Source organism: Eptesicus fuscus, chromosome 5, assembly GCF_027574615.1.
Source record: "Eptesicus fuscus isolate TK198812 chromosome 5, DD_ASM_mEF_20220401, whole genome shotgun sequence".
In the NCBI taxonomy this organism is placed as follows: Eukaryota; Metazoa; Chordata; class Mammalia; order Chiroptera; family Vespertilionidae; genus Eptesicus; species Eptesicus fuscus.
Window position 1 is genome coordinate 54,619,917 of NC_072477.1, and position 25,660 is coordinate 54,645,576.

Genomic DNA, 25,660 nt, shown 5'->3' on the forward strand with positions numbered 1-25,660 from the left:
CGCTTGTGCACCAGGCCAAAAGCCTCGAAAGTGGGGAGCTGGAGCGGACACCCAGCTCCCCACTTTTGATGGCAGGGGAGCTGGGTGTCCACTCCGGCTCCCGCTTTCGATGGCAGGGGAGCTGGGTGTCTGCTTGTGCACCAGGCCAAAAGCCTCCAGCAAAAGCTTTTGGCCTGGAGCCGGAGAGGACACCCAGCTCCCCGCTTTCGATGGCAGGGGGTGCGCTCCCCATGCCCACCATCCAATCAGAGTGAGGAGCTGGGTGTCCTCCACGCCCACCATCCATCTAAAGAGGGGAGCTGGGTGTCTGCTCCGGCTCCAGGCCAAAAGCCTCTGGTGGAGGCTTTTGGTCTGGTGCCAGAGCGGACCCCAGCTCCCTGCAATCCGTCGCAGGGGGTAAGCTCAGGGCGCCTATGTATGCAAATTAACTGCCATCTTGGCCGGGTTTATTTGTATACTCGCTCTGATTGGCTGGTGGGCGTGGCTTGGGCGTAGCGAAGGTGCGGTCAATTTGCATATTACTGTTTTATTAGGTAGGATAGCTAAAAATTAGAAGCAAACCAAATATCCATCATAAGATGAATGCATAAACTCTGATATTTTGATATAATAATGCCTAGCAATAAAAAAAAAAACTGTTCCTAAACCCTACAACATGGATGGATCTCAAAATAACTGCTGAGTGGAACCACACAAAAGAAGTGTGCATACTGAATTACCTATTTGTATAAAATTCTAGAAAATGAAAAATTCCTGATAGCATGGGAAAGCAGCTCAGTGATTACCTTGGCTTCGGGGGACTTCAGTGATGGCTTGAGGGCATGAGAGGCTTTTTGAGGGGGTGGGTATGCTCATTATCTTGTCTGTGGTGATGACTTCATGGAGGTATACATATAACAAAATGTAAAATTGTACACTTTAAATATGTGGATTTTATGCTTTGTCAGTTATACCTTAATAAAGCTTTTTTTTTTTACACTTTAAAATTTCCAGCTTCTCCCGAGAAAGCTCTAGCTGCATTGCATCTGCATGACTGCACTGTGACGGAAGCTGTCCCTTTTCTATCAGTCACTTGCTGTCAGGCTTGCCACAGTCCCTGTCCCTCCCCTTTGTTGCTGGTATCTTGTTTTATTCATTTACTTGACTGCCTTAGGAATTTGAATTCATGTCTAGTGATTAATTTCTTGTCTTCTGTTAAAAAGCAAAGAAATATTATGCGAAGTGAAACAAGCCAGTCAGAGAAAGACAAGTACCACATGATCTCACTTATATGTGGAATCTAATGAACAAAATAAACTAACTAACAAAATAGAAACAGACTCGAAGACAGAGAACAGACTGACAGCTGTCAGAGGGAGGTGGATTGCAGGGATGGGTGAAAAAGTTAAAGGGATTAAACAAAACAAACAAACCAACAAAAACCCCAAAAGTCTTTTAGACATAGACAACAAAATGGTGATTACCAGAGGGAAAGTGGGGTTGGGGGAGGTAGAAGAGAATAAAGGGGAGATCAATGGGTAAATGGTGATGAAAGGAGACTTGACTTGGGATGGTGAAAACACAATATGCAGAGGATGTACTATGGAATTGTACACATGAAACCAAAGTGATCCCAATAAATTCAATTAAAAAAATAGAATAGTTACTCCCATCAGTCTTTAAGGGAGAAACAATCCAATTCCCTTAAGTCAGTCTATGGTATCCTCTGTTTTGGTCTCAACTGATTTTCCAAACCCATTTCTTATCAGCCTCCATACACAAGACACTCCATATCTCTTACACACTATTGCCCACATTCCCAAACAAGCAGTTTGTGTTGGGATTGCTTACTTAGCATGCTAATGAGATCCATGTTGAAACTATTAGCAAAGAGAGTAGGGGGGAAAAAAAAAGGACTGCCTTTATATTCATGGTTAGGGATTTTCGTTTCTACCAAATGATGATTGGAACTCATTTTATGTCTCTTCAAGAAGGAGTTGAAAAAAGAAAAGAATCCTGGAGAGAAAAAATGATTTCTTGCTGTTTGGTACAAGACATAAGAGATTTAAAAATAAATGACCTGGGAAAATGAGAGGTTGTAAAAGTTATGAGCAACCATTCCATCAGCACAGGCTGGTGATGGGCCAGGTGTTATCCAAAGTCTCTCATTGTCTTTAGCCACAAATCTTCAGATGTCAAAGTATTGTTGAATCAAGCCTGTAATTCCTAGCTATGTTAGGTCAACCTGTTATGGATAAGGTTGTAATCTTTTTTTTTTTCCTGCAAAGTCACCCAAATGCTGTCACATTTTCTTATTTGAAATATTCTTATCACTTGCTTCCAAAGCTGAACAATAAATAATAAATATCATGAGAGTATTAAGCAAGTTCATAACATTAGTTTTATTCTTTTTGTAAATTGTATAAATACTATCAACATGAGATAACTGCTTGTGTATCTTGCATGCCTATCGCAAATGTATACTCAAATATTGTATTATTTGTAATAGTCTCACATTATATACTCACAAATAAAACTTCTCATCCCATACTGGATTCAAATTTCCAAAAATGGTTTTAGTTCTTCTTTTGTTCTTCCCAACTTGAACCGTAACATATGGATCACTGGACCCCGTTTTGTCTTTTGCCTGCAACCCTTGTGCAGAAACCACTGAAATAACAAAAATAAACATTTTAATATAAAGGGTTCCCCAGAAACAAATAATAATGAAAGAAACTTTTCTATCACTTTGTCCCTGGTTTTGAAGATGTATTCCCATTGCTTTTATTCTCATGAGCAGCAGGGATTTTAAAAAATGTTTAATAAAATTATGAATACCAGGGTACACTGTACATTAAAATCTTCCTTTGAACTAATATGCTTTTGCCTGTAGTGAATAGTGAATTGTATTTATTAGAGGCCTGGTGCACGGATTCATGCACTGGTGGGGTCCTTCAACCTGGCCTGCGCCCTCTCGCAATCCGGAACCCCTCAGGGGGCAGGCCTGCGGGGATCGGGCCGAAACCAGCAGTCTGACATCCCCCGAGAGGGATGTAGTAGTGCGCAAAGTGGCAGGCATCCGGGGAGGAGCCTGAACCAGGGCCTGGCACCGCACAGCTCCCGCTTATCTGGGCCCCGCTGGGCCTGCCACAGCTGCCACTGGGTAGCACTGCCACGGAGGTGGGAGAGGCTCGCGCCTGCAGCTGCACTCACAGCAGTGAGCCAGGCTTGTGGCTGAGTGGTGCTCCTGCTGTGGGATCACACTCACCACCAGGAGCAGCTCCTGCATTGAGTGTCTGCCCCCCACCATTGGTGGTCAGTGCGTATCACAGTGACCAGTTGAGCAGTCGCTTAGGCTTTTATATCCTATATAATAAAAAGCCTAATATGCAAATCGACAACGGTGGACCAGTGGAAGGACTGATCTCTATGACGCACACTAACCACCAGGGGGCAGACACTCAACACAGGAGCTACTCCCAGCCCGCAGACCCCAGGCCAGCCAAGGTAGGTGCCAGTGGGGGTCTCCCAACCCCCGATCATCCCGCTGGTAGCCCTGCTGCTGGCAACCAGTGGCGGCAGTGGGGGTAGAGCCGGCTGGCAAGCAGGCTGGGCCAGGCCAGCCAAGGTGGGTTCCAGCAGTGGCCCCCTCCCCCCCAACTGCCCCACAAGTCGCCCCACAGGTTGGCCCTGATCACTGGCCAGGTCTAGGGACCCTACCCGTGCATGAATTTCATGCACTGGGACTCCAGTATGTGCATATATAGAGAGCTTGGTAAATCTTAACATGATAAATAACACACTTACTGTTAATGTTACAAGCAACCTCAGAAGTTCAAATTACTAGACATTACTAAACTCAAATTTTCTTGACTCAAAGATCAAATGGATGAGAGTTATTGATCCAGAAGTAAGTAAAATGTTATTTGTTTTCTTATTAAGAAAAACTGACTGAGGAGATTATTGGGTACTCTTGCAATTTATTTTTTGCAGGAAGCAACCAAGCTAATAATCTCTTGTAAAGTGCAGGATATTGATGGGTATATTGTAAAACAGAACCTTCTTCTGCTGGAAGAGCTTTCGATTAGATCAAGACATAGCTTTTGATTAAACAAAACACAGATAGGACGAGACATTACTTCAGTTATCCATTATATATTTTAGAAATTTGAAGTACCAATTAGACTTCTTGTCAATATTGACAAGATTGAAAATTATATTTATTTTATCTGCAGTTATTTTAAGCAGTGATTTCTAAGACATAAAAACTCAATGCCGGATAAAAATTTTAAAGATTTATTTTTACCTGTAATGGTTATTTTTGCTGACCACTTAGATGTCCCATCCAATACACTCTGTTTGGCTGCCTTTGTGTACTGAACAAAATCCTCTTTAGAAATCTGAAACATTTCTTGAATTACTTCAAAAACCTCTGGCCTATTTTTTTCCCTGATCTTCATTCTTTCCTTCATAGCTGAAATAATAGTCTGAGTCTTGTCCTCCGCACCATGCTTAGAACTCTTCTCTGCTGCTCCTATAATGGAAAAATCAAGTGGTGTAAATGTATGTCTGGTTACTTTTAGATGACCCAAGAAAGGGAGGAAAAGGAGGAGGAACATGAGAATGAATGAATGCTTTTATTCTGAGGAGTCAGAGTAGCTTTTTTGGAAAAATATGAGTACAAGTCACAATGCTGAGATTCAGGACAACTTGTGTTTTTGGCAAGTGAATGTACCTCATTGAGCCCTAGTTTTCTCACTTGTATTATTGGACTAAATCAGGGGTTGTGCAAATATTTGGTTTGAGTTTTCAAAAAAAAATTTGAAACCCCCCCAAAAAAAGAATGAACACAATCAAATGTATTATATACTGCACACATCTACTAAATGGATAACCAAATCAAATTGGGAAATATATATGGCAAATATCACTCAAAATCAATATCTCAAATACTTGGGTCCATCCAAAGTATCTAATATTTTTGTTGATGGAATTTATCATAATTAAGTGATTAATTTTTTTTCTTATAAAATAAAAGCTACCACTATTTGCTGTATTTTGAAATACAGAGTAAGATTATACTTGAAATGAAAGTGATTCTGCTGTTTAAAAAAGATTTGAAAACCACTGAGCTAGAAAACCTCTAAAGTATCGAAGAAACCATAGACTTGACTTATTATTCTATAATAAGGCCATGGTTTTGAACAGACTGAATTCTCACTTTCCACTCAAAACTCTTTGTTTTTCTAGGACTTTTTTTTTTTTTTTATGATTGATCTCAAATTTCTGGGCTTTTTTTGTTTTTAACACAAGTCCTTCTGGCAGTGAAGTATTTCCAATAGTTCATTCCTGGATCCCTCACCTTTTCCAATTACCAGCCAGATATTCTCCGTGCTTTGTCTGGCCTCTGGGTTGCTCAGTATTACAGAACAAGTAACTAGTGAACCGTGATTTCAACTCTCATAGTTTTTTAGTGAGTTTGAAGTGAGAGAGCAAAAGCCCATCTATAGGAACTACCACTGCTGAAAGCAAATGTTTTTTTGGCACAGAAGCAATTAAGATGTAGTGAAAAGATTAAGAAACTTGTGTTCATAATTAGAAATTGTTCCAATATTCCTCTACCTGTCTAAGGATTCCCAATGTGTATTAGATTTTTTGAAATATGATGTTTCTGAAAATAGGTATACTCATACAATATTTCATAAAACGTTAAGATTAAATGGGATAAGTTATCTGCACAATTCCTCCTAAAAGGATAGCCTCAGTAATGTTCTTTGAAATGAATTCAGTGAATCTTAAGCTAACTTAAGTATAGAAGCTAAAAGAGAAAAGGTCAACTACTAACTTTCCTTTTTATAAATTCATATACAATTTAACAGCAGTCATTTAGTGAAAATCTTTATTAATTTGAAAGTATAACATTTATTCACTAAAGTGGAAAAATTTATTAATAATAATCAAGGTATAATTAGAGACAGTTAAAAGAGAGGGCCATTCTGCTGGTAGAAAGAACAGATTCCCAGTCTTTATCTTACATAATAATAATATAAAAAAACACACAAAGAACCTCTGAGGACAAGTCACATTTTTTTAAAAAAAGTACTATAAATTAGTGCATTCCATTTAAAATAATTTGCCCTTCTAAATGCCCTAGTCCTCTGTTAAAACATGCCCTAGAATAGCTACACATTCAAACATTATGTACCATTAAGCAATTAAGCATTTTTGTAATTTTTCAATAACTGTGGATTAAAAGGTGCCACATACTAAACCTGACAAGCTCAGGGAATGCCTGCATGGCTGCTTGACAAACTCAGAGACCTAAAGTAACCAAATAGGATGGTCTGAAGTTAACACTCCTTTAAAAGCAATTTATGGCAATAGCATGACCTAGGGCAGTATTTTTCCCTAACAAAAGTCAGTCTTAACTGATCCAGTCTGTCCTGTTTTTGCATCTAGGATAACATACCTGATAAACATGTCTTTGTACCAACAAAGTAATTTCCCCTCAAAGCACAATCACTGCACCTGAGCAAAGAACACAAATCCCCTCATTGTTATTGTTATTGTTATTGTGTTAATTGTTAACTGCTAACTTTCCTGTACCCTCCTGTGTAAAATAAATGTGTCTATCATTTTACTTTTTTATCCAATCCCAGAGGTTTCCTCCTGTCTCTCACTTTACTTTCTCCTGCCTCCCTAATCTATCACCAATAGATTTCATGTCACCCACTTATGCCTCCTCTTTTTATTTTAATGCATAAAATAAGATGCAAAAGTGTCATTTTCTTAGTCCTTTGAGGATTTGCTTCCTGGCAGTTGTCCTGAGTTTGCCTCAAATAAACTCATAAAATTTCTTACAGGTTTGGATGTTGCTTACGTTGGCATAACTTCACAGTATATAATTCTTACACAGCAAAATTAACTTAGGCCAGACTAAACAGTAGTTGCAATTGTTACCATTGTAACTAGCTAGTTAATATTAATAATAGAAAGAGAGCAAAGGAAAGGGCAGACATTGTAAACATAGTCCTCTGGGCAGCTTCACCAGGAAGCTGTGGTTTTACACACCCCACGGAACCACAGGTCTATTCCCTGTAAACCACTGGGGCTAGGGGTCCAACAAAGGGGAAGATGGGCACATGTGCAGTGAAGCCAAGGTGACATATGGCAGGTGCGTGTCAGTCAGTGAAACCTGGGAGAAGGACACCTGACTAGGGGAGTGGAGCCACTACAAGCACACAGAATCCGGAAGGGCTGTTTGGTTAGGCTCCCAGCTTTAATCCCAGACAGAGAATTGTGTTTCTCTTGTTTGTTTGCTCTTGCTCTTCTGCTTCTCACTTGCTCTGTAACCCGCACTTGCCCATGCACTGCCCAGCCATGTGGACCCCACATGCCATGGACTGCAGCTGGGAACAGGAGCTAAGCTAGCCGGATGCTGGCTGGACTGTGCTTAAACATGGAGCAGAGACTCTGGGCAGTGGCTTTAATCCTTGCCGAGCTGAAGACACCGCTGGACTTTTTCCACGGCGAGACAAAGGGAGATGGGGCCTTGGAGGGGAACCCTCTTAATTTTACACCAATGAAGCTTTCCATGATACTTCACCCTCCGATGGGGCCTCAGGAAATTATTTTCCCCGTGGCACCCCAAGAGCTCTACTTTCACCAGTAACAGGTGGGGAGAGAGAGGGCACCCCACCAATAACAGAATTGTTCAATGAGCAGATTTTACAAGTACTGGAATCGTTATTAAATAGAAAGAGCAGTGATGGCTTGAAATGTTACCTACGAGATTAAAAGTGTCCCAAATGTTTGGTTTGCAAAGGCCAGTCTAAAAATGTTCAAAGAGTTAGAAGCATCATAAAAATGCTGGCTCCCTCCAATACTCTAAACAACTATTATCTTCGTGAAATTACTTTCCCAAAGGCTCCAGGAAAGGGTATTAAAGTCCCCAAGAGTTAAATATATTTTGGATGATTTTTTTTTTAAATTTAGGAAGAGCCACCTGACCATCACCACATAATAAATGCTCATTCAAGTAAAAACTATTAAACTCAAGGCTGGAATGTCAAGAGATGTTTCATTTAAAGAAATCAAATCTCTGTACTTAACGATTGCTCCCTGAATTCTTTTAAAGAATTAATTAGGAAAGCATCACATTCACAAATACTCTTGATGTTGGAGTAGAAAATCTCTAACTTGTACAGACAACAGACCCACAACTTGTGAAATAGCCAGGCTAAGAGAATAAGTTAGCAGAGACCTATGTTTAAGCCTTTTATCTGTTATTTCTAGGAAATATACAAGATGTCCCCCCAAAATGTATACACACTTTCACAGCTGATAGCTCCATTTTGAAAATAAAAGGTATTTTAATAAAATCTCCCTTTATAATGACTCAAAGTGTATGTATACAGTTTTGGGGGACACTCCATATATATAACTTTTTTAAAGTTCTACTTTTATATTTTTGATCTGAAAAAAATAATTCAACTGTGATTTGTTTAGTTCAGAGATACAGCGACAATTCATAATTAATTTTTGTCACTAATCTGTAAGTACTTTTTATTGCCCTATTGTGTAAATCCATATATATTGTCTTAAAAAACACACACACCATTTCTTAAATAGGTACAAATTGTCCTGAATATTCTGTTTATCTCAAAGTCATCAGAGATAAACTTACATTTGCATTTATATGAGTCTTCCTTCGAAGTGTCTAGTACCTAATTGAAATATAGTAATATGTCAACCAGAGATAAAAAAGAAATAAAATAAAAAGAGATAATTTATAGTAAAAGCACTTTGTAAAGTATAATACATTGTACAAATGAAATGCATCATTGTTATTTTTAAAAACAATTGACAGATCAGTCAATACAATTATGCACAGCAAAACTGCAAAAGAATTCAACCTTAAACAGAGGCAAACTTATCCCACATGATTCTCTTCTACATAATTTAATGAGACAGCCAATTTTTATTTATTACCTAAAATATAAATCTCATGTGAAATTCACAATTTCACCACCTTTATATGGCAATTTACAATTTTAGTGCATCTTCCAAATAATTATCTATCTATACATACCAACTGCAATATTCTCCTTGGTCTCAGTCTCTTCTTGACTACTTTTCTCAACAGCTGTTCCAAACACTTCAACTCTCTTCACCTATCTCACCCCATTACCCTCCAATCCAGCAAATGATCTCTCTTAACAGATGAAGAGAGAGATAAACTCAGTGGTCACATCCATTCCTCCCGCACATACACACACACAGAAAACACAAACAACAACAATAAAACAACTAACTTGATTTGTAGCATTAGCAGATTTTTATGGTGTAACTATGCTTAACATGGCGGATTTCAAGCAACTGCCTCACAAAATTATTGAATATTTATCAATCATCAGTGTTACAGCTACCTGAATAATATATATATCCTATATACTAGCCTGCAAGACCAACCTTAATTAACTTAAGTGTGCTTTCCAAGTATCTAGCACACTGCTTAGAAAATAGGATACACTCAATATACAAAGAAGACAAAATATTTCTTAGGGGAGCCTAAAATAAAATGATTACCATATTTAACTCATTTAGCTCTGGGTCTCATTTAATGTGCTAGGCCATAATCCTGCATTAAACAAGAATAAATCTAGTGTAAAATGATAAATGTGCCATGGGAGCACCTAATGTAGATATAAACTGTACCTTGCCCCTGGCTTTGCATTTGGAATTTTCTGAAAACAAAAGCTGTGTGCCCATCATTAGAAAGCAGAATTTGGTAGGCCTATATATCTCATGCACTTAGTCATCAGTGTAAAACAAGGGCATAAGTCCAAATATAAATGGAAGAAATATATCAAGAAAATCAATTTTAAATAAGGTAAAAGAGCATAGTGGCTCATGATGCTTTTGTATAGAGCCGTGGTCGGCAAACTGCGGCTCGAGAGCCACATGCGGCTCTTTGGCCCCTTGAGTGTGGCTCTTCCGCAAAATACCATGGCCTGGGCGAGTCTATTTTGAAGAAGTGGCGTTAGAAGAAGTTTAAGTTTAAAAAAATTGGCTCTCAAAAGAAATTTCAATCGTTGTACTGTTGATATTTGGCTCTGTTGACTAATGAGTTTGCCGACCACAGGTCTAGAGGAAAGAGTCATGGGTGTGAATCCTGGTTTGTCATTTAATAACCATTTGAAATTGGGATAGTTACTTTATCTTTGTAAGCCTTAATCTCTTCATCTGAAAAACAAAAGGAAAAAATAATAGTATCCTCCTTAATAGAGTCTTTGTAAAGATTAAATGAGAAAATGACTATAGTTTCAATACTAATAATTGGACATGTATAGGGATTTCAGAATGTCAAAAGGGTGAAGATACAAATGCTTATTAAGGAATTTCACATTGAAAAATTTTATGGTTCTGTACTTGACCCATGAAGCAACTCCTTGAAAACTCTCCCAAGGACAGGGCCACACGCAATGTCTACCATATGCTAAATGCTCCATAACTCTGCTCATTGGGAGCCAATGAAGTGCTTGAAGATAAAAGAAAATAGAGTTCAAGAAACTAGAACATATAATAATAACAAATCTTTATTATAATATTAAGTGTTATTTATATGATACATGATATTTATGATATTTTAAAGAAAATAATATATACATAATGGCAATAATAAATATAACAATTATTATTTTACATTCATAAATCCTTACCTGCATTCGGGGCTGGTGAACTCAGAGGGGTTACCTGTTAGCACACATGAAAAGCACAGAGGGCCCGGCACTGAGGCATTTCCCTCTCTAGGACCTTTATATGAAAAACTTGGTTGTTTTCCATTTCTTTGCCAGTAAAACCATGTAGGTGGGCTTGCTTCTGGTGCCTCTCTGGTTTTATTTCCCATGAAATCATGTAGGTGGACATGTACTTAGTATTTCCTACCCTTTCTCTTTAGTTGCTTTGCACCCCCAAGATCATCTTAACCCCCTCTTTTAACATGTCTTTATTCTTTTCAAGAACCAACCTGCAACTCCCCCAGTCTTCAAGTCAGCCACCTCCTTTTTCTTATATAATCAAAGCCACACACTCCACAGGATTTCTGGCAAACCGACAAAGGACTGATAATTAGCAGAAAAATAAGTGGAGGAACACAGATCTAGCATAGCATCGTCCCCCACTCCCAAGGGTGGCCCCCTCACTGCCACCTTCTGTGAAGTGACTTCACTGTCAGTGAACTTGGGTCCAAAAACAAACAAAAAGCAACAGTTCTTCTCCCTCCACCTCCACAATATTCAATTGTCCCATTAATTGTAAATACAAACATTTAGAACAAGTTTGGAAACATTTGCATATTAAAAGAAGATGAAATCCGGAATCCACTCACAGAATTGTATGCCAAAGCTACTACATCTCCTAAGCATTATCTAGATACTTTCTTTTTAAAAATTTCAGAATCATTTCAGAGTCAAAAACTATCTATATGAATTAGGGGAAAAGAGTTAATTGTTAAAAAATGAACAATTTCCAAATTACTTTTACTATGTAAGAAGAAAAATAAGAAAGCAATGGGGGAATGGAAGGAGAAAAGACCTTTTTTTTTTCTTGCTATTTTTAGTTACATAGATTTCTTCACATTCTTTTCAGAAAACAAGTGAAATATGATTAAAAAAAAATGAGAAATTTAAGCACTAGATTCTTTTTCCCCCATCTTTTCTTACATAGACTCTGACAGCCAGGAACTTGACTGACACAAGTTCAGCGTCATTGGAAGCTGGCCTGGCACTCCCAGTTAGGCCATGCTGTTCTCCTGTTGGACCTGAACAAGCTCACAGGACAGCCACCTCACACACAGTCATTCTATGACAGTGCAAAGTGACACAAAAAAGGGCACTTGATATTTTTTCTAAGTGTTATCATCATAACTGATTATTAATATTAATAATAGGAAGAGAGCAATGGGGAGGTTGGTCATCTGGGCAGCTTCACCAGGAACCTGTAGCATCACACTCCCCAGAATACCGCCAGTCCAACAAATCACAGGGGCGGGTGGATGGGGGTGGGTGGGTGGGCGGGGTTGGAGTGGGGAAGGGATGGAACAAAAGGGGAGATGGGTGCATACACAGTGAAGTTGGAGTGATGCAAGGAAGATGCTTGCCTGTCAGTGTAGCCTGGGCGACAATGGTTTGGTCAGGGGGTATACACTATCAGAAATGCAAAGTTAAAACGTCTCTCTCCCCCTCTCTCTCTTGCTTCTTGTTCCCTCTCCCACGTGCTCGCTTGCTCTCTGACCTGCACTCACCCATGCCATGTGGCCTTAAGCAGCCACACGGCCCATGGCAACGTAGACTCCACACTCAGGATACTGGACTGGAGCTGGGAACACAAGCCAAGTTAACCAGATACTGGACTGGACTGGACTATAATACGAAACAGAGATTCTAGGCAGTGGCCTTAATTCTGGCCCTTCTGAAGGTAAGATTAGACTTCTTCCATGGTGAGATGGACAAAGGTGGGACCTTGAAGGGGAACCTCCTTAATTTTACATCACCAATAGAGCTTTCCACAAAAACCCCATCCTCCCAGGGGGGCCTCAGGAAATTAATTTCCTTGCAGCACCCCAGCCCTCCACTTCTACCAATAACATAAAATCAAATAAATACAAGGTCACAAAATTCCAGATACCAAACATCCCCCGTTCTAACTAAGCAGCCACTGTTTCTTTACTAAGTACAGCTGTTAGCTTCACTTGAGTCCCCCCTCCTTGTAGGTAAGGTTTGTTAACCTGCAGACTCATAGAGCTGTTCTCACTTCCAGACAATACCCAATCCAGGCGAACATCTGCTGTCTAAAAGCCTCTTACTGACACACTGTTCAGCTCACCCTGCTCTGCATGCTCCCTTCAGCAATGGGTAATAAACTAAACTTTTAAAGCTACAATTGTGTTCCTGGTAGTCTTTAGCTGGAGGGCATTAATGGATATTACCACACATGTGGAACATGATGCTCAGAGAGGTTTTAAAAAAAATTCCAGTAGTAGCAGGATGAGAAACTAGATCTTTCTTATGTTTATGTTGATACCTATATGACATAATATAAGGCATAGTTACCCTTTTATCCCCCTACAGAAGCCCCAGCAATTGAAAATACTCCATTATTAGTTTATTCTTTTGGGTTAAGGAATTGGTCATTGTATTAAAGTAACTGAACTACTGATTCCACTTTTACCCCAATTAATGTATCAGATTATTTCCTCTTTAGTGTGGTTGAAGAGTCAATGCAATAGCATGTTGTGATAGGGGTATGTGCCAAGCTTGGCATGTTGGCCACGGACAGGCCTTGAGGCATCATCATGATGGGAAGTTCTGTGAAGCCAAGATCTATCTGGGCGGCCCAGGATGTCTTACAGACAGGAAAACTCTATGCGAGACTGGAAAAGCACTACAAATAAAAGTCAACAACTTTCATTTTCTCTCCTTAGGGCCAACTTTGTATATTTCTTTATAAATTAGGAGACAACACTGGGCTTGGAGTGCACAGACCTGAGTTCTAATTCTAACTATAATATCCACTTGATTCTTTTTTGACAAGATACTAAATTGTGTGAACTCAATCCACTGATCTTAAAAGCTCCTCTAAAAGTCTATGGTTCTATGAAAGAATGATCTTCAAATCATTACATGACATTTCTAACTATAGTTCTTAGGTTCTCATTAATAAACTGACATTTATTAAGCAGTTACCAGTGCTTAAATGTGTCTAAGTTCCGGGGAAATAAAGGCTATGGTCTCCCTGTATAGCAGTGAATACACAGAATCCTAGTTCTAAGCTTCCTGAGTACTCATCACATAAGCATATTTTGTACAATTGCTGTTGAAAGAGTAGATGTCAAAAGTTTCCAAGACATGTGTTCACATCTACTCATCTGAATTAAGTTTTAGAAAATAGGTTTGCATTGAGGGACAACATCAGTTACTTCCTGTTGAGCTCTGAAAGCCCAGAATAGAGCTCTCACCCACAGAAGCTGCTCCATACAAATAACCATCTTAAGGTATCACCATTGCAAAATGTGGCAACACAGACACAAAGAAAGAGCATCAGTCTCTAGTTTGCACACAGGGAGTACACTAGCCAGACTTCCTCATGTTATGAATTGGCAATGGGTAATAATTAGGACACATGAGCTTTATACAGTGTCGTGGGGAACACAGAGAACAACAAAAACAAACAAAATAACAAACAAACAAAAAACACGCCCATGAGATGCTGCTTTCTTTAACTTTTGGAGAAATACTTTCCATCCTTATTAGGCAGAATGTTTATTCAGTGGGACTCTGGGATTCCTTCCTGGGAAATGTGTAAGGAAGTAAAGGCCCGTTGGGTTAGGTACCATGGTATTTGCATATTTTTCTAATTTTGAAGTTTCCTTTCCAATGTGAAAAGATAAAGAAAATATTTTACATATGATCTCTCCTCTACATATGCTTCATGCTGCACACATCCTCATCCCAGCCAACATATGCTTTTTTTTGTGTGCTTTTTTTCTAGATTAAAGTTGCTATCATAACTGTAATAGCAAGTTCCTTATGGGTTATATTAACATCATTCAGGGTCACTAACATCTCAATTCTTCAACCACCTAAGCTTTTACGAAAATTATAAAGAAAAAAGATCTTTTTAGATAGCAAGACCCAAATGAGTTAATTAAAAAAAAAAGGGGGTGGGGGCGCAGTCAGACCCTGGCTCCTGCCACTGGCCTGGAACTGAGACAGGAAGAAAAGCCAGTTCTCTTTCTCAGGGACTGACCTTTCTGTCTCCCGTTCGTCTCCTCTGTTCACAGCTATCTCTATAGCTAAGAGCCTTGGGCCAGGAAGACAGACAAGTACAAGAAGCACCTCCAACTAAACTTAGTCAAAGAGGAGCTAAGATGAGACTGTTTGGGGAACTTATTTGAGGTTTTTCTATATCTCCGAACCTTCAAAGAAGTACTGAAGCAGTGAATGGGATTTTATAACAATCTGATTGAATCCCACTTGACTGCAAATGTGTAAGTCACAGACCCAACAACACTTGATGGAAATGAAATAACAAACTCAACTCAATTTGAAGTAAATTTAAATACTCTCTCTTTTGCATGGGTCATTGGTCAGACCATTTGTAAAGTATTTTTATTTTCTTTTGTGTATGTATGAGAGAGAATATGTGTGTAAATTGACAGACTGCAGAAAAAGGATTAGCAAAATGATGAGTCCTAGAAACCTGAAGAAAACTTATTTTCAAGTATGTGAAAACCATTATATGCAATGGAAATCAATGTATTAAATGCTTTCTCTAGAGGTAAGATTTGGCTTAAATAATAGAAGTTAGAGGAGGCAGGAAGGACTTAGTTCAAATTTTAATTCATAAGCTAGAACTTTCCAGTGATGAATTTAGCTGTCTATCAAGGTAATTAATTCCCCCCAGAGGTGTTCAGAGACTGAATGACCATTTTGAAAAGGAGGTTGCATTAGCTACACCTTCCAATTCTGATTTCTCTTAACTTCTTAATTTTTTATTCTTTCCTTTTCAATGATGGCATACATGGAAATATCTCACGCAAGGGGTTCCCACTGTAAATATCTGGCTTAAAGCAATGATCAAGAGAAATTTCTTAAAGAAATGTCACTGATTCCATAGGAAGAATTTTAAATTTGATAGCTGTTGTGGAAAGTGGTAAAGCTGGATTCATATACTTGAAAACCCATTTGTGTTCAATGTGGAAGTGAATTTTTTTGCAAAAAAGGGAGGTGTTACTTAAAAAAAAATACCCTCTTCCTGGAACATATATACCTACTCTCATTTTTCTGAACTATTGTTGATTCTTCCCATTTATAGGTACATTTTATGAATAACCTCACTGAAAAATTTGCCTAATTTATTGGCCAAAATCCAATAATATATGTTGCCTTAAGAAAAGGAAATGGATTATGAAAATGTTTCTAAAGCTTAATAAATGGGTGGCATTTCTGTTCTTTAAAAGATTGAAAGAAGGATAAGCTCATTTCTCAGCTATGATCTGTATCATTGTTTAAAGGGATTCAAGCCATTTGTTTCAAGATGGCAATACTTTTCCTATCTGTTTTTCAAACGTCCTTGACCTAATAAGCTTATTTCTTAGATGCCTATTTTACAATTCATTTTCTAAACAAATGGATTGGATTTTAATTGAATTATGATATTTTAAGTAAATTAACTGAGCAATATTGAGTTAATCCCCCTTCTTCTTCAGCAGTCAGTCATATGTGTGTGTGTGTGTGTGTGTGTGTGTGTGTGTGTGTATGTATATGTATATATATATATATATATATATATATATATATATATATAACTTTTTTTTCCAGTAGTATCCCAGAGGAATACTACTACTTTTTTTTGCTAAGAAAATACATTTATTACCATTAATAGACTCAATCTGATCTGACTGTGTAGGAAGAATACTAATCAGGTAGAGAAAACTGTAGAATGTACATTCCTGTTACTACAAATGCCAGCCGTGAAAGCATTTCTTATTTAATCCTTACTTTGACATTTTCCTCTGTCCCTTCTCAATTTCAGCAACCCATGAACCTAACATTGACCACATTTACATAAACAATGAACAGAGGGGACAGTGTTTAAATGTGAAAAAAAGCATTATTTGCAAATAAAAATCCATATTCAAATATATTTCTTGGGCAATGCTTTTTTAACTTATTTAAGGTCAGCACACATGACCAAATAAATAAGGCAGTGAAAGACTGTAATATGTACTTTAGAGTGTGATACATTGGCATTTCTGGACTGAATCTAAAGTATCAGTAAAAATAATTATTTTTTTGAAAATGGAAAATTTAAGGTAACACACGTCATAAAGGTTGACACAAGTACCTATTTGGAAGTGTGAAAGTGCGGAAGGGCCACTAAGATTCACTGAGCATCTACTGTGTGCCAGACAATTAGAAGAGACTATTTCCAATAACTCTCTGAGGTAAATTTGTGATTCCTGTTCATTTGGTGGAGGAAAATAAAGCCCCCAAATTTAAAATTCTTGATTAAGGTCACGTATCTGGTAACGGAGGTTTGTCTTTGACATTCAAACACAAGATCTTCCAATCTAAGACCTGTGCATGGGACATAGAAGAAGATGGCTCCTTCAATCAGACACCAAATAGGCTTGGAAAAAATTCCATTTGCTGGAATCACGGGGGCGGGGGGGGGGGCGGGGGGGGCATGTGTTAGCTCCCATTTGAGGAACATGACGCTACATATTCCCACTTACCCCCCTGGAGCTATGATGAGGTAAAATGAGAAAATCAACTAGGAGTCCTGTAAAGTTTTCTACTGGATGTCAATGCAATTGTACTCTAGGTACTCACTCTGAGAAATCTAATTGCCCCGAGTGAGTTCAACACTGTAGGAATCGCACCAAGTTCAACTACATGACCAAATGGGCAGTATGTGTTTCTTTGGATACATGGTAGGGAAACTCGCAAGAGCTGAGAGGACTAACCTGAGGATATATAGGATAAGGGAGGCTCTGCAAAACCACCTCTTCAGCCTAACCAAGTACTCACTCTGCAAACAGTCGGCGTTCAGGAGGTCCTGGCACTTCTCATGGCACTTCACTCCGCACTCCAAGCACTTCATGCCTTGCCGGGCAATGCCCCACAGGAGCCCTTCGCACTCGTAGCAGTAGGTTGGTGTCGTAGCTGTCCAGACCTCAAAGTTGTGGGGGGTGGTGGAAGACATGGGGTAGATCAATGCCTGCAGGGTCTTCTTGAAGACATGTATTTTCTGTCAAGAAGAGAGAAGTTCCCCAGGCAAGCCAAGTCAGTGGATTTAGATTCAACATAAAGCAAACAATTTGTATCACTTTTCCCTGAAAATGCTATTTTTGAGAGAGTCCCCTGATTACTGATTTAAATGAAGACAGTAAGCACAGTAATTCTACTCACTTACTCTTCTCTCAGTGTTCTAGGGCCCAATTCAATTTTATGAACTCAAAGAACTCCCTCATCTACGGGATTAGACTGGGCTCTACTATTGTACGTGCTTCTTGCATAGCACTAAAGAGCTCAAATTACTTAACAATGTCTATGTCCCTGCTATACTCTAATCTCAATGGGGACAAGGATGAAACCAATCTGGTTCAAAGCTACATGGATCCTTAGAGCCTAACCTAGTCTCAGGCTTAAGTAGGTGCCCAGGAAATATTAATTAAAAAAAAAAAGAATTTCTATTACTATCCTTAGTCTAGGTTCATTCATGGTAATTTGTAAAGTGGGTGAAATGAATTCTCAATGCTGACCCTAACCTTCTAGAATCATCCTCAGCACTCTTTTTGGATCCTACCTAAGCCTCTCTAAAATGACTTTGTACTCTCGCTGACACTTCACACCTCCCCATCCCTAAACTATGCTTCCATAGTTCTTTCTGCAAAGAACTGCTTTCATTGCCTATCCTGTAGAAAAGAGCAGAACAACTAATTCACAAGAAAGGAATTGCAGCAGATAAAGGTTAAATGTGGCACACACCCATGGTAATTTGTATTTTAAAAGGAGATAGATTTTAATAGCACATGAAATACTTTCTAATAACAAACCTTTGGTGGGTTGGGGAAATCTACGGGATGGGTAGCTAGGAGATGTGAGATCCCTAGCATAGGCCACATCACATGATATTTAAAATGGGCTTTGCTAGACCACAACTGTCTTTCGTATTTCTTTCCTTAGTGCCTAAATAGTGCCTGTCATTGTCCCTGGCACATGATAGGGGCACGGCATAGGCTTTTGTGAAATGAATGAATATTCTGCCAAGAGTCTTATAATCTACAGAACCATTTAAGGTCTCTAAGCTTCACTTTCCCCTCTACCCTGTCTATCTGGTATTATTTGGAGATCCAATTATATGATGGTAACATCCACAGTCTTCAAAAACTGAGCAAATACAAAGTAGTAGTATTGGTGATAGATTTTCAATCAACAAATGTCAATCAATAGAAAAAGAGGCTTGTTTGGATGAGTCTTTCTCTAGACTTCTCATATCCCACTATGCAGGTGACTTCCTGAGAGAAAGACCAGCATCCCTGAAGTTACATTTACAGGTAATTTCACACAACTGCCTGATGCATAAGAAATGGATATTTACCTAAATCCTGTAAGAGCCTAGCTGATAAGTAATACTAGAAGGGAGGCGTTTATATTTTACATTCATCATCCTTAAAACTCATTTTGGAATATCTTCTCACAGCATTAAAATGACCAACTTCCCATTATTTTCCAATTCCACAGTATGGTAACAGCATTTTCCCCTTTATTATTATACTAGAAGCCGATGCACAAAATTCGTGCAAGAGAAGGCCCTGCCTTCCCTCTGGCACCTGGGACCCGGGCTTCCCTCGCAGCCCCAGCTTTGTCGGAAGGTCATCCAGAAGGATGTCTGGAAGGACATTTGGTCTAATTAGCATATTACACCTTTATTATTATAGATTTTCCTCATTATGTGTTTTCCAAGAATTTGTTTGGTAATGGCCCTGGGAGATTCTCTACTAGGGAGTTAAGCTTTACTAACTATTTTTCTAACTGTGAACAGCACGATCCAGGCTTGCTACCCATGAGGATCTAGTCAGAGCTTTTTATGCTTCTTGTCTACCGAGCAGCAGGATGGTCAAACAAGGGAATACCTCAAGTGGGAGACTCTGTATTAGGGTTTATATAGGTAGAACAACTAAATCTATCACTTTTCAAAGGTAGCTGTGCCAAGTAAATCTCTTAAGTTCATTTTATAATGAAGATGTGTTGCAAAGAACTCTTAAGAGTTCTTTCAGGTTCATGAAGATGGCAGCTGATGGGACGGCAGGCTGCAAGATAGTGTATGAATGAGAGAGCAAAAGGAGAGTGCGTGAATGTGTGGGGAGTGTGTGTATGTATGAGTGAGAGACAGCTATATTCCATAGGACTGTTGGGGACTGGCGGACCAGGCTACCCTAACTGGGCAGCCCCTACTGCTGCTGAAATCTCTCCCAGAGCGGCCGGCTCTGCCACAGAGACTGCACCATCTTGAAGGGGAGAGTGGCTATGATCAGAAGCCCAGTCTTACCTTCAACCGGGGAGACCTTGGATATCTCCCAGGACCCTACAACCACAATGCCCAGGGACCAGATGCCTCAGCTGTGAACCCACAAACACTGAGACTTCAGCCTCCCTGGTCACGGGTGCCTAAAAAGTTTGTCCAAGGGGAGACAAAGCGGCGCTGGATATGGGGACGGGCCCTGCACCTTCTCACAGAGGAGCTAGAAGGAACAGCTGAATTGAATAACATCCACCCGGAATTGGCAAATTAAACACAACTGGTGAGGCAATCCATGGAAGGAAAGTTCAGAGATCGCCTAGAGCAGTGATGGCGAACCTATGACACGCGTGTCAGCACTGACACGTGTAGCCATTTCTGATGACACGCGGCCGCTGAGGTGGCCGCATGCCGAGGATAAAACATTTGCGAAATAATGTTTTTTCCTCAAAGTGACACACTACCCGAGTTATGCTCAGTTTTTTGGCGAAGTTTGACACACCAAGCTCAAAAGGTTGCCCATCACTGGCCTAGAGAGAGGTGAGATCTGGGATCCAGGCTGGAGGGAGAAACATGTGCATTGGGGACTAGAATCTCAGAGGGAGACTGAGCCCCACCAAATCCATGGCCTTTGGGGTCAGTGTAGCCCTTGAATGTGGAAGGGGGTCCACAGGGCTGCTGGCAGAAAGGGACTCTAGATATAAGCCCAAGGATGAGGGAAACTGTGCCCAGAAAGGCAGGCTGAAGTTCTATACCGACCACACAGTGCCAGGGGAACAAGATGTGAGATGGTGCTGTTCCTTTGTCTTTTTTTTTTTTTTTTTACCTCATTGCTTCTGCTTACTAAATCCAGTACGTAGGACCTTCCAATTAAAAACACTCACCGAGACTGCAGGGGAAAGTTGTTTTTGCGGAAACTGGCGATCAGAATAAGAAGAGATGAGCAGGAAACCAGCTCTGGGTCCGTCCGTCCCACCAACCCAGTATTAAGTGCAGCATGGAAAGAAGAATCTAAACACTGGGTAGAGGGGCCATTTAGTCCCGTAAATTAATACAGAAACACCGCCACCCAAAGATTGTATCAGAAATTGACTCTTGTGTAAATACAACTGAAGGCAGGCAGAGAAACAAAGTGAGCAGAGAAATCCAGCCTGCTTGAAAACAAGGTTGTGGCTTATGACACAGAGGAGTGGTGGATCGCAGGGAACTTTAACACTGTGCTGACTACCGAACAGGAGACAGAGGTGCCAGGCAGAACAGTAGAGGAAGTGAACAACCTTCACTACTTCACTTTTTTAATTTTTATCTTTTACTTGAGAAACTAAAATTTTTTTCTCACTTGATTTTACTTTTTTATTATTATATTTTTATTTTTAATTATTATTATTACTAATATTATTTTACCTTTTTAAAAAAAGTTTTATTTTTTCTTTATTTAATTTAATTTTATTTTGGGATTAGTGTTCTACATTCTATTCTTATTTTTATTTTAGCATTATTTTACTCTATCTCAATTTTTCCTTTTTGCCAACACTCTCTTCCTCACTTTTCCCCTTTTTCATCCCATTTCTCCTACCCTATTCCTGCTTTAGTTTTTCTCTATCCTTTCTTTTTACTCCCTGTTAAAAATTGGTCTTTCTCATATATCTAATTTCCTCTTCCCTGCTCCAAGTCCATGTATACTTATCTCTTCTCTTTCTTCATTAGCAAATTTTTAAAATTTTTCTTTCTTTCTGTCTTATTATTATTGTTAGATAGTTTTTCATTTTTTAAATTTTTTTTTGCTTCTTTTTTTCCTCTCCTTGCCTGTTTTCTTCTTCTAATAATAGCTTAATTAATTCCAATCACCAACTCAGGCCTATATACTCTCTTTTCTCCTTTTCCAATAATAGATAAATACATAGATAGGTTAAAGAAAGGGGAAAATTTATATATATATATATATAAATGTTTTATGTATTTCTTTACTATTTTTCTTTGTATTTTATTTTTTACTTTTCTTCTTATAAACTCATTCTCTTTCTACCTCCTCTATACTGAATTGTGGCCATTTCCCCATTCAGTCAATTCCTTGACCTTACCTTCTGGAAATAAGCTTTGCCTTCTCAGATTCAGCTCGGTGTTTGTTGATTGGGTGTTTGTTGTTTGCATTTTTTGGATTAGTTGTTTGTATTCATCTCTGGGTGTTTGTTGTTTGCATTTTTTGGATTAGTTGTTGGTTTTTTTGAGTTTTCTCCCCATATACATATACTTTTTCCCCTTCTATTTTCTTATCTTTCTTTACTCTCTTACATTTTGTCCTTTTCTCAATATCATTTTCCACTCCTTTCTCTCCCAAATTTTCTTTTCTCTGGTGGTCATATTTGTTTGGGGTTATTGGTATCATGAATACATTTGTGTTTGGTGCCCTGTGTGTTGTGTCTTCTCATGTTGTGTTTTGTGCCTTTAAGACAATGCAGGAGAGACAGAACTACATAACCAGACACCCTGAGAGGAGCGAACATGGGGAGACAAAGAAACAGCCCCCATAAAAAAAGAAAAGGAGGAATCACCAGAAAAGGAAGTAAAAGAAATGGAGACAAGCTATATGTCAGAGAAAGACTTCAGAGCAATGGTCATAAGGACACTGAAAAGGTTGGAATACAAATTCCACAATATGTGTAAGAACCAAGAGGAAATGAAGAAGAACCAAGAAGAAATAAAAAATGACACCACTGCTATAAAGAACTCAATAGAAAGCATCAACAGTAGACTAGAAGAATCAGAGGACCGCTTTAGTGAGCTAGAAGACAAGGTAGGAAAAAATACCAAAGCAGAGTAGCAACTGGAAATAAAACTTAAAAAACAGGAGGAGAGCCTAAGGGAACTTTGGGACAACACGAAATGAAACAATATCCGCATAATGGGGGTCCAAAAAGGAGAGGAAACTGAGCAAGGAATAGAAAACCTATTTGAAGAAATAATGACAGAAAATTTCCCTGATATTGGGAAGAAGAAAAAACTCACATAAGTCCAAGAAGCTCACAGAGTCCCAAACAAAATGAACCCCAAAAGACCAACACCAAGACACATTATAATTAAATTGGCAAACACCAATGACAAAGTAAGAATCATAAAGGCTGCCAGAGAGAGACAGAAAGTTACCTACAAAGGATCTCCCATCAGACTATCGACTGATTTCTCAACCAGAACACATCAGGCCAGAAGGGAATGGAATGAAATAAACAAAGTCATGCAAAGGAAGGGTCTGAATCTAAGAATACTGTACTATCCAAGGCTATCAATCAAAGTTGAGGGTGAAATCAGGAGCTTCACAGACAAAAAAAGACTAAGGGAATTTATTACCACCAAACCAGAAATGCAAGAAATGCTAAAGGGATTGCTGTATAAAGAAGAAATAGGAAGGGAAGAACACAGGCATAAAGAATAAAAATGGCAACAAACAAGTACTTATCAATAATAATCTTAAATGTAAATGGATTAAATGCCCCAATCAAAAAACATAGGGTAGCTGAGTGGATAAGAAAACATGACCCATATATCTGCTGTCTACAGGAGACTCACCTCAGAACAAAGGACTCACACAGACTGATTATGAAGGTATGGAAAAAGGTTTTTTAGGCAAATGAAAATGAAAAAAAAAATCTGGAGTAGCAATACTTATTTCTGACAATTTAGACCTCAAAGTGAAGGCCATAATAAGAGATAAGGAAGGCTACTTCATAATACTAAAGGGAGCAATTCAACAAGAAGATATAACGCTGGTAAACATATATGCACCCAAATACATAAAAAATGTTCTGGAGGATATCAAGGGAGAGATTGACAGAAATACAATCATAGTAGGGGACTTTAATACCACACTAACACCACTGGATAAATCCTCTAAACAAAAAAATCAGCAAAATCAGCAAAGTAACATCAATCCTAAATGACTCACTAGATCAGAGGGAATTAATTGACCTCTTCAAAACATTTCACCCCAAAGCCACAGAATATACATTCTCAAGTGCACATGGGTTATTTTCAAAGATAGACCACATATTGAGATACAGGAAAAGTCTCTTCAAATTCAAGAAGATAGAAATCAGATCAAGCATCTGCTCAGATCACAATGGCATAATATTAGAAATCAACTACAATAAAAACAATGAAAAAAATCAAACACCTAGAGACTAAATAGCATGCTATTAAACAATGACTGGGTTAACAAAGATATCAAAGAAGAGATAAAAAGCATCATAGCAACAAAAGACAATGAAAACACAACAATCCAAAATCTATGGGACACAGAGAAAGCAGTCTTGAGAGGGAAGTTCATAGTTCTACAGGCCTACCTCAAAAAACAAGAAAAAATGTTAATAAATTATCTAACCCTACAACTCAAAAGAGTTAGAAAGAGAGCAATAAGAAAAGCCCAGTGTAAGCAGAAGGAAGGAAATAATAAAGATCAGAGCGGAAATAAATTACATAGAGACCAAAAATTAATACAAAAGATCAACAAAACCAAGGGCTGGTTCTTTAAAAGGATAAACAAGATTGATGAACCTCTCTAGCCAGGCTCACCAAGAAGCAAACAGAGAGGATCCAAATAAACAAAATCAGAAATGAAAAAGGCAAAATAATAACTGATCCCACAGAAATACAAAGGATTATGAAAAAATACTATGAATAACTCTACTCCAACAAAATGGACAGCCTAGACCAGTGGTCAGCAAATTCATTAGTCAACAGAGCCAAATATCAACAGTACAACGATTGAAATTTCTTTTGAGAGCCAAATTTTTTAAACTTAAACTTCTTCTAACGCCACTTCTTCAAAATAGACTTGCCCAGGCCATGGTATTTTGTGGAAGAGCCACACTCAAGGGGCCAAAGAGCCACATGTGGCTCGCAAGCCGCAGTTTGCCGACCACAGGCCTAGACGAAATGAACATATTCTTAGAAAAATACAAGCTCTCAAAATTCAAACAGGAAGAATAAAAAAACCTGAATAGGCTGATAACTACTGAAGAAATTGAAGCAGTGATAAAAAATCTTCCAGCAAACAAAAGCTCTGGTCCAGATGGCTTTACAGGGGCTTTCTACCAAGCAGTCAAAGAAGAACTAAAACCTATTCTCCTCAGACTATTCCAAAAAATTCAAGAGGAAGGCATACTTCTAAGCTCTTTCTATGAAGCCAGAATTACCCTAATTCCAAAACCAGATAAATACACCACAAAAAGAGAACTAGAGGCCAATATCCTTGGTGAACATAGATGCTAAAATCCTCAACAAAATTCTAGCAAATTGGATTCAACATTACATTAGAAAGATCATACACCATGAACAAGTAGGGTTTATTCCAGGGATGCAAGGATGGTACAATATCCACAAATTAATAAATGTGATACCTCACATAAACAAATTGAGAGACAAAAATGACATAATCATATCAATTGATGCAGAAAAAAGCATTTGACAAAATCCAACACCCTTTCTTGATAAAAACTCTCAGCAAAGTGGGAATAGAGGAATCATACCTCAACATAATAAAAGCCTTATATGACAAACCTACAGCCAAAATCATATTCAATGGGCAAAAAGTAAACTC

The 25,660-nt window shown here is 38.6% G+C and overlaps 1 protein-coding gene across 2 annotated transcripts in view; it reads right to left on the minus strand.

The window, feature by feature from the left end:
* Positions 1-25,660, minus strand: part of UNC13C (unc-13 homolog C) — a 515,697-nt gene that overhangs the window by 279,766 nt on the left and 210,271 nt on the right. For both annotated transcript variants that reach the window (XM_008143163.3, XM_028147779.2), the window contains 3 exons: positions 17,574-17,793; positions 4,286-4,513; positions 2,508-2,649 (listed from right to left, as the gene is read on the minus strand). In XM_008143163.3, the coding sequence (XP_008141385.2) occupies positions 2,508-2,649; positions 4,286-4,513; positions 17,574-17,793 (590 nt within the window). The remainder of the gene's footprint in view (positions 1-2,507; positions 2,650-4,285; positions 4,514-17,573; positions 17,794-25,660) is intronic.